The following is a 10,000-nucleotide window of genomic DNA, read 5'->3' on the forward strand; positions in this document are numbered from 1 at the left end:
TGCGGAGGTAGAGGTTATCACGGATGACTTGCTGCAGCTCGTGGTCCAGAGATCCTTTCTGGAAGCGTAAGCTGAGGTAGCGCCTGAGATCCTTATCCACAAGGCCTCCTAAAACACACACACACACACACACACACACACACACACACACACACACACACACACACACACACACACGAACATGTGATCAGTCTACAGGAGGATTCAGGTTCTACAGCAGGAACCTTCACATAATACAACACATAATTCACACCTCAGCTTCAGCTCATGGACTGATACTGTTCCATTCACCCCAAGACCTCGTTAAGGCCTCTTTTTCTATGTTATTTCAACTTTTTCTTCCAATTTAGTCATAGCCAGTTATTTTTCTGCTGCTGGGGACCCCGATGGCGTCTGAGGAGAGTATATTCGCCCGACGCACGCCCCCTCCAACCCGCTGTAAGCTCTTCTGCACTAGCGGCGCTGAGCGTTGCTGCCGAACACGTGCTTCCCATAATTTACCGTCCTAGCTCTCTCTCTACACAGACACCTTTCCCATCGTCCTACACTCCCGAGAAGAGGGCGTGTCTAAATCCTTAGATCCCTTGAAATGCTCCTACTGAGGCGCCTTAATTCTGAGCGATGACCTGACTGAATGGCGAGCGAGCGTCCGGTGTTTTTACTTTCGTCATCGCCGTATGAGGGTCGGCTCACCTAGCCGCTGCAGAGTGCTGCCCGTCCGGCGGGGGATGCTACGGGTCTCCTGCTGCGTGCGGTGGTGGAGGTGACACTTTAGACCGCCGAGCTCCAGCACCCGAACTATCTATTGGGTTCAGTGCTGGGGCCATACGGCGAGTCTCGTGTACAAACACTGACTGACAGCGGAACGTCCGAACGCACGTGTATAGACCGGGTGCTGCGTTCTGATTGGCTGAGCTGAATGTCACTCACATATCGGCGCTACAGTATTGTAATGTAATAATAACGACCTGGCAGGTGCAGCCAATCACACACACACACACACACACACACACACACGTGATCCGGAGCAACCTCAATAGATCAAATCCTGTAAACAGCAATCATGGTATTGACTTTAAGCCTGCACCTGCACACACACACACACACACACACACACACACACACACACACACTGGACATGAACGCTCCGTGCGAGAGGGAACTGTCTACTTCCGGAATAACCTACTTTTAAGATGCTGCTTACACACACACACACACACACACACATCTGTAAGATCTACTGCATATTGATGAGGCTCAAACGCTCCTGCACTGGTAAACAAGTGAAGTCCAAACAAACACACACACACACACACACACACACACACACACACACACACACACAAATACATACTAATGTGCAAACTGGTACCGTCAACTCAGAAACACACACTTACACTCACACACACACACACACACGGTGTGCATCATTAACTCAAAACAAATCGCGATTCAGAGCGACGCTTACTGATTCATGCAGCACACACACACACACACACACACACACACACACACACGGAGGACGACTTACAGGACGTAGCAGATAGCCGTCTCTTCGGAGCAGGTCGAGTGGATGATGCAGACGTGTGTGTGTGTGTGTGTGTGTGTGTAATCACAGTGTGTAGGTTCCATACAGCAGCGTTAAATCAGTCCCGGCATTACTGCATGCTGCAGAGCCACAAACACCATCACTCCACCATCACACAGAGAGAGAGAGTGTGTGTGTGTGCGAATGTGAGAGAGCGAGAGAGCGTGTGTGTGTGTGTGTGAGAGAGAGAGAGAGAGAGAGAGAGCATTAGGAATCAGAAGCCTGCTCAGACAGTGAGAACCTATCACAGAAAACCCACCCTCACCCCCGGTTAGAGGAGTTAGGAGGTCCTGTAGCTCCCCCTACGTCCCCGTCAGTGAAGCTCAGAGCGACAGACTGACTCACGGGGAAGGGGGGGGGGACATTTCGGTCCAAAAATAAGGTCCCACAATGCACCCTGCCTCCTGACCAACCCGAACTTCATTACAGAACACTTTCGCCTGTTAGGGCTGCGGCAGGTCCGCGGAGGAGGCGTGAGGCATAACATTAAAACCACCTCCTTGTTTCTACACTCACTGTCCATTTTATCAGCTCCACTTACCATATAGAAGCACTTTGTAGTTCTACAATTACTGACTGTAGTCTATGTGTTTCACCCTGTTCTTCAATGGTCAGGACCCCCACAGGACCACCACAGAGCAGGTATTATTTAGGTGGTGGATGATTCTCAGCACTGCAGTGACACTGACATGGTGGTGGTGTGTTAGTGTGTGTTGTGCTGGTATGAGTGGATCAGACACAGCAGCGCTGCTGGAGTTTTTAAACACCGTGTCCACTCACTGTCCACTCACTGTCCACTCTATTAGACGCTCCTACCTAGTCGGTCCACCTTGTAGATGTAAAGTCAGAGACGATCGCTCATCTATTGCTGCTGTTTGAGTCGCTCATCTTCTAGACCTTCATCAGTGGACACAGGACGCTGCACACGGGTTGGTGGACGATTCTCAGTCCAGCAGTGACGGTGAGGTGTTTAAAAACTCCAGCAGCGCTGCTGTGTCTGATCCACTCATACCAGCACAACACACACTGACACACCACCACCATGTCAGTGTCACTGCAGTGCTGAGAATGATCCACCACCTAAATAATACCTGCTCTGTGGTGGTCCTGACCATTGAAGAACAGCATGAAACAGATGGACTACAGTCAGTAATTGTAGAACTACAAAGTGCGTCTATATGGTAAGTGGAGCTGATAACATGGACAGTGAGTGTAGAAACAAGGAGGTGGTTTTAATGTTATGCCTGATCGGTGTATTTATCATTACTATATTAATACTATTATTATTGGTATTATTGTTTTGTTATTGTTATTAATATATATATTTGTCATTACTGTATTATTACTATTATTATTATTATTCGTATGTTTATTGTTGATGTTGATGTCGATTAGTATTATTATTATTATATTTATTAATATGACTTGTGTATATGATAATATAACACTTATATTCATGTATAATTATATACTAATGACTCTTTATAATAAATAAATGAAAGATTAAAGTGCTTTCGTCTCTTTCCTCTGTTGGTGTGTGTGGTGGTTTAAACCCAGATCACGATCACGCTGCACCCACTTCACTCTCTTCATCCTGTTTCCGCTCCTCAACAGTCCCTTTATACACATGAAGGCCACTCGCCTCTTTATTCTCTCTCTCTCTGTGTTTGGGTGTGTGTGTATGAGAGAGAGAGAGAGAGAGAGAGAGAGAGAGTGTGTGTATAAGTGTGTGTTAGTATGTGCGTGTGTGTGTGTGTGTGTAAAAGAGAGAAAGTGTATGTGTGTGTGAGTATATTGTTATGTGTGAGAAAGAGAGTGTGAGTGTGTAAGTGTGTGAGTCTGAGAGAGATAGTGTATGTGTGTGTGTGTGAGTATGTGTGTATATGTATGTGTGTAGGAGAGAATGTAAATGTGTGTGAGAGAGAGAGTGTATTAGTGTGTGTATGTGTGTGTGTGTGTGTGTGAAAGAAAGAGATAATTGTTTATAAGCGTTTGTGTGTGTATGTATGTAAGTGTGTGTGTATAAGCGTATGTGTGTGTATGTATGTAAGTGTGTGTGTATAAGCGTATGTGTGTGTATGTATGTAAGTGTGTGTGTATAAGCGTTTGTGTGTGTATGTATGTAAGTGTGTGTGTATAAGCGTTTGTGTGTGTATGTATGTAAGTGTGTGTGTATAAGCGTTTGTGTGTGTATGTATGTAAGTGTGTGTGTATAAGCGTTTGTGTGTGTATGTATGTAAGTGTGTGTGTATAAGCGTATGTGTGTGTATGTATGTAAGTGTGTGTGTATAAGCGTTTGTGTGTGTATGTATGTAAGTGTGTGTGTATAAGCGTTTGTGTGTGTATGTATGTAAGTGTGTGTGTATAAGCGTTTGTGTGTGTATGTATGTAAGTGTGTGTGTATAAGCGTATGTGTGTGTATGTATGTAAGTGTGTGTGTATAAGCGTTTGTGTGTGTATGTATGTAAGTGTGTGTGTATAAGCATTTGTGTGTGTATGTATGTAAGTGTGTGTGTATAAGCGTATGTGTGTGTATGTATGTAAGTGTGTGTGTATAAGCGTTTGTGTGTGTATGTATGTAAGTGTGTGTGTATAAGCATTTGTGTGTGTATGTATGTAAGTGTGTGTGTATAAGCGTTTGTGTGTGTATGTATGTAAGTGTGTGTGTATAAGCGTATGTGTGTGTATGTATGTAAGTGTGTGTGTATAAGCGTATGTGTGTGTATGTATGTAAGTGTGTGTGTATAAGCGTATGTGTGTGTATGTATATGTATGTAAGTGTGTGTGTATAAGCGTTTGTGTGTGTATGTATGTAAGTGTGTGTGTATAAGCGTTTGTGTGTGTATGTATGTAAGTGTGTGTGTATAAGCGTTTGTGTGTGTATGTATGTAAGTGTGTGTGTATAAGCGTATGTGTGTGTATGTATGTAAGTGTGTGTGTATAAGCGTTTGTGTGTGTATGTATGTAAGTGTGTGTGTATAAGCGTTTGTGTGTGTATGTATGTAAGTGTGTGTGTATAAGCGTTTGTGTGTGTATGTATGTAAGTGTGTGTGTATAAGTGTTTGTGTGTGTATGTATGTAAGTGTGTGTGTATAAGCGTTTGTGTGTGTATGTATGTAAGTGTGTGTGTATAAGCGTATGTGTGTGTGTATGTATGTAAGTGTGTGTGTATAAGTGTTTGTGTGTGTATGTATGTAAGTGTGTGTGTATAAGTGTTTGTGTGTGTATGTATGTAAGTGTGTGTGTATAAGCGTATGTGTGTGTATGTATGTAAGTGTGTGTGTATAAGCGTTTGTGTGTGTATGTATGTAAGTGTGTGTGTATAAGCGTATGTGTGTGTATGTATGTAAGTGTGTGTGTATAAGCGTATGTGTGTGTATGTATGTAAGTGTGTGTGTATAAGCGTATGTGTGTGTGTATGTATGTAAGTGTGTGTGTATAAGTGTTTGTGTGTGTATGTATGTAAGTGTGTGTGTATAAGTGTTTGTGTGTGTATGTATGTAAGTGTGTGTGTATAAGCGTTTGTGTGTGTATGTATGTAAGTGTGTGTGTATAAGCGTTTGTGTGTGTATGTATGTAAGTGTGTGTGTATAAGCGTATGTGTGTGTATGTATGTAAGTGTGTGTGTATAAGCGTTTGTGTGTGTATGTATGTAAGTGTGTGTGTATAAGCGTTTGTGTGTGTATGTATGTAAGTGTGTGTGTATAAGCGTATGTGTGTGTATGTATGTAAGTGTGTGTGTATAAGCGTTTGTGTGTGTATGTATGTAAGTGTGTGTGTATAAGCGTTTGTGTGTGTATGTATGTAAGTGTGTGTGTATAAGCGTTTGTGTGTGTATGTATGTAAGTGTGTGTGTATAAGCGTTTGTGTGTGTATGTATGTAAGTGTGTGTGTATAAGCGTTTGTGTGTGTATGTATGTAAGTGTGTGTGTATAAGCGTTTGTGTGTGTATGTATGTAAGTGTGTGTGTATAAGCGTATGTGTGTGTATGTATGTAAGTGTGTGTGTATAAGCGTATGTGTGTGTATGTATGTAAGTGTGTGTGTATAAGCGTTTGTGTGTGTATGTATGTAAGTGTGTGTGTATAAGCGTTTGTGTGTGTATGTATGTAAGTGTGTGTGTATAAGCGTATGTGTGTGTATGTATGTAAGTGTGTGTGTATAAGCGTTTGTGTGTGTATGTATGTAAGTGTGTGTGTATAAGCGTATGTGTGTGTATGTATGTAAGTGTGTGTGTATAAGCGTATGTGTGTGTATGTATGTAAGTGTGTGTGTATAAGCGTTTGTGTGTGTATGTATGTAAGTGTGTGTGTATAAGCGTATGTGTGTGTATGTATGTAAGTGTGTGTGTATAAGCGTTTGTGTGTGTATGTATGTAAGTGTGTGTGTATAAGCGTTTGTGTGTGTATGTATGTAAGTGTGTGTGTATAAGCGTTTGTGTGTGTATGTATGTAAGTGTGTGTGTATAAGCGTTTGTGTGTGTATGTATGTAAGTGTGTGTGTATAAGCGTATGTGTGTGTATGTATGTAAGTGTGTGTGTATAAGCGTTTGTGTGTGTATGTATGTAAGTGTGTGTGTATAAGCGTATGTGTGTGTATGTATGTAAGTGTGTGTGTATAAGCGTATGTGTGTGTATGTATGTAAGTGTGTGTGTATAAGCGTTTGTGTGTGTATGTATGTAAGTGTGTGTGTATAAGCGTATGTGTGTGTATGTATGTAAGTGTGTGTGTATAAGCATTTGTGTGTGTATGTATGTAAGTGTGTGTGTATAAGCGTTTGTGTGTGTATGTATGTAAGTGTGTGTGTATAAGCGTATGTGTGTGTATGTATGTAAGTGTGTGTGTATAAGCGTTTGTGTGTGTATGTATGTAAGTGTGTGTGTATAAGCGTATGTGTGTGTATGTATGTAAGTGTGTGTGTATAAGCGTATGTGTGTGTATGTATGTAAGTGTGTGTGTATAAGCGTTTGTGTGTGTATGTATGTAAGTGTGTGTGTATAAGCGTTTGTGTGTGTATGTATGTAAGTGTGTGTGTATAAGCGTATGTGTGTGTATGTATGTAAGTGTGTGTGTATAAGCGTTTGTGTGTGTATGTATGTAAGTGTGTGTGTATAAGCGTTTGTGTGCTTATGTATGTAAGTGTGTGTGTATAAGCGTTTGTGTGTGTATGTATGTAAGTGTGTGTGTATAAGCGTATGTGTGTGTATGTATGTGTGTGTGTATAAGCGTATGTGTGTGTATGTATGTAAGTGTGTGTGTATAAGCGTTTGTGTGTGTATGTATGTAAGTGTGTGTGTATAAGCGTTTGTGTGTGTATGTATGTAAGTGTGTGTGTATAAGCGTATGTGTGTGTATGTATGTAAGTGTGTGTGTATAAGCGTTTGTGTGTGTATGTATGTAAGTGTGTGTGTATAAGCGTTTGTGTGTGTATGTATGTAAGTGTGTGTGTATAAGCGTATGTGTGTGTATGTATGTAAGTGTGTGTGTATAAGCGTTTGTGTGTGTATGTATGTAAGTGTGTGTGTATAAGCGTTTGTGTGTGTATGTATGTAAGTGTGTGTGTATAAGCGTTTGTGTGTGTATGTATGTAAGTGTGTGTGTATAAGCGTTTGTGTGTGTATGTATGTAAGTGTGTGTGTATAAGCGTATGTGTGTGTATGTATGTAAGTGTGTGTGTATAAGCGTATGTGTGTGTATGTATGTAAGTGTGTGTGTATAAGCGTTTGTGTGTGTATGTATGTAAGTGTGTGTGTATAAGCGTTTGTGTGTGTATGTATGTAAGTGTGTGTGTATAAGCGTTTGTGTGTGTATGTATGTAAGTGTGTGTGTATAAGCGTTTGTGTGTGTATGTATGTAAGTGTGTGTGTATAAGCGTTTGTGTGTGTATGTATGTAAGTGTGTGTGTATAAGCATTTGTGTGTGTATGTATGTAAGTGTGTGTGTATAAGCGTATGTGTGTGTATGTATGTAAGTGTGTGTGTATAAGCGTTTGTGTGTGTATGTATGTAAGTGTGTGTGTATAAGCGTATGTGTGTGTATGTATGTAAGTGTGTGTGTATAAGCGTTTGTGTGTGTATGTATGTAAGTGTGTGTGTATAAGCGTTTGTGTGTGTATGTATGTAAGTGTGTGTGTATAAGCGTATGTGTGTGTATGTATGTAAGTGTGTGTGTATAAGCGTTTGTGTGTGTATGTATGTAAGTGTGTGTGTATAAGCGTATGTGTGTGTATGTATGTAAGTGTGTGTGTATAAGCGTTTGTGTGTGTATGTATGTAAGTGTGTGTGTATAAGCGTTTGTGTGTGTATGTATGTAAGTGTGTGTGTATAAGCGTATGTGTGTGTATGTATGTAAGTGTGTGTGTATAAGCGTATGTGTGTGTATGTATGTAAGTGTGTGTGTATAAGCGTTTGTGTGTGTATGTATGTAAGTGTGTGTGTATAAGCGTTTGTGTGTGTATGTATGTAAGTGTGTGTGTATAAGCGTATGTGTGTGTATGTATGTAAGTGTGTGTGTATAAGCGTATGTGTGTGTATGTATGTAAGTGTGTGTGTATAAGCGTATGTGTGTGTATGTATGTAAGTGTGTGTGTATAAGCGTTTGTGTGTGTATGTATGTATGTAAGTGTGTGTGTATAAGCGTTTGTGTGTGTATGTATGTAAGTGTGTGTGTATAAGCGTTTGTGTGTGTATGTATGTAAGTGTGTGTGTATAAGCGTATGTGTGTGTATGTATGTAAGTGTGTGTGTATAAGCGTTTGTGTGTGTATGTATGTAAGTGTGTGTGTATAAGCGTATGTGTGTGTATGTATGTAAGTGTGTGTGTATAAGCGTTTGTGTGTGTATGTATGTAAGTGTGTGTGTATAAGCGTTTGTGTGTGTATGTATGTAAGTGTGTGTGTATAAGCGTATGTGTGTGTATGTATGTAAGTGTGTGTGTATAAGCGTTTGTGTGTGTATGTATGTAAGTGTGTGTGTATAAGCGTATGTGTGTGTATGTATGTAAGTGTGTGTGTATAAGCGTTTGTGTGTGTATGTATGTAAGTGTGTGTGTATAAGCGTATGTGTGTGTATGTATGTAAGTGTGTGTGTATAAGCGTTTGTGTGTGTATGTATGTAAGTGTGTGTGTATAAGCGTTTGTGTGTGTATGTATGTAAGTGTGTGTGTATAAGCGTATGTGTGTGTATGTAAGTGTGTGTGTATAAGCGTATGTGTGTATTTTGTATAAGTGGGTGTGTGCATGTGTGTGTGCAAGTGTGAGTGTAAGAGGTATGTGTGTGTATATGTGTGTGTGTGTGAGTATGTATAAGCGTATGTGTGTGTATTGTGTATAAGTGGGTGTGTGTGCATGTGTGTGTGTGTGAGTGTCTGTCTGTGTAAGAGTATGTGTGAATATGGGCGTTTGTGTGTGAGTGTGGGTAAGAGAGAGTTTGTATGTGTGTGTTACTGTGTGTATAAATGTATGTGTGTGCATGTGTGTGTATAAGTGTATGTGTAAGAGTGTGTGTTACTGTGTGTGTGTATAAGCGTATGTTTGTGTATGTGAGTGTGTTACTTTGTGTGTGTATTGTGTATAACTGAGTGTGTGTAAGAGTATGAGTGAATATGTGCATTTGTGTGTGTGTGTGTGAGCACTAGTGTATGGGTATGTGTAAGGGTGTGTGAATGTGTGTGTGTGTGTGAGAGAGAGAGAGAGAGTATGTGTGTTAGTGAATGTGTGTTAGTGCATGTGTGTGTATTGTGTATAAGTGGGTGTGTAAGTGTGTGTGTGTGTAAGCATATGTGTGTGTATTGTGTATAAGTGTAAGTGTGTGTGTGTGTGTAAGCATATGTGTGTGTTACTGTTTGTGTGTATTGTGTATAAGTGTAAGTGTGTGTGTGTGTGTGTGTGTAAGCATATGTGTGTGTTACTGTGTGTGTGTATTGTGTATAAGTGTGTGTGTGTGTGTGTATAAGCGTATGTGTGTGTTACTGTGTGTGTGTATTGTGTATAAGTGGGTGTGTAAGTGTGTGTGTGTATGAGTGTGTGTGTGTGTTACTGTGTGTGTGTGTATTGTGTATAAGTGTGTGTGTGTCTGTGTGTGTGTGTATAAGCGTGTGTGTGTGTTACTGTGTGTGTGTATTGTGTATAAGTGTGTGTGTGTGTGTGTGTATAAGCGTATGTGTGTGTTACTGTGTGTGTGTATTGTGTATAAGTGGGTGTGTAAGTGTGTGTGTGTATGAGTGTGTGTGTGTGTTACTGTGTGTGTGTATTGTGTATAAGTGTGTGTGTGTCTGTGTGTGTGTGTATAAGCGTGTGTGTGTGTGTTACTGTGTGTGTGTATTGTGTATAAGTGTGTGTGTGTATTGTGTATAAGTGGGTGTGTAAGTGTGTGTGTGTGTGTGTGTATAAGCGTATGTGTGTGTTACTGTGTGTG

The 10,000-nt window shown here is 40.7% G+C and overlaps 1 protein-coding gene across 4 annotated transcripts in view; it reads right to left on the reverse strand.

Moving 5' to 3' along the window:
* The window catches only part of magi2a (membrane associated guanylate kinase, WW and PDZ domain containing 2a), a 123,615-nt gene that overhangs the window by 104,573 nt on the left and 9,042 nt on the right, over positions 1-10,000 (reverse strand). For all 4 annotated transcript variants that reach the window (XM_062996943.1, XM_062996935.1, XM_062996928.1 and 1 more), the window contains exon 2: positions 1-108. This exon is cut by the window's left edge and continues 9 nt beyond it. In XM_062996943.1, the coding sequence (XP_062853013.1) occupies positions 1-108 (108 nt within the window). The remainder of the gene's footprint in view (positions 109-10,000) is intronic.

The sequence above is a fragment of the Trichomycterus rosablanca genome, chromosome 1 (assembly GCF_030014385.1).
Source record: "Trichomycterus rosablanca isolate fTriRos1 chromosome 1, fTriRos1.hap1, whole genome shotgun sequence".
Classification (NCBI taxonomy): domain Eukaryota; kingdom Metazoa; phylum Chordata; class Actinopteri; order Siluriformes; family Trichomycteridae; genus Trichomycterus; species Trichomycterus rosablanca.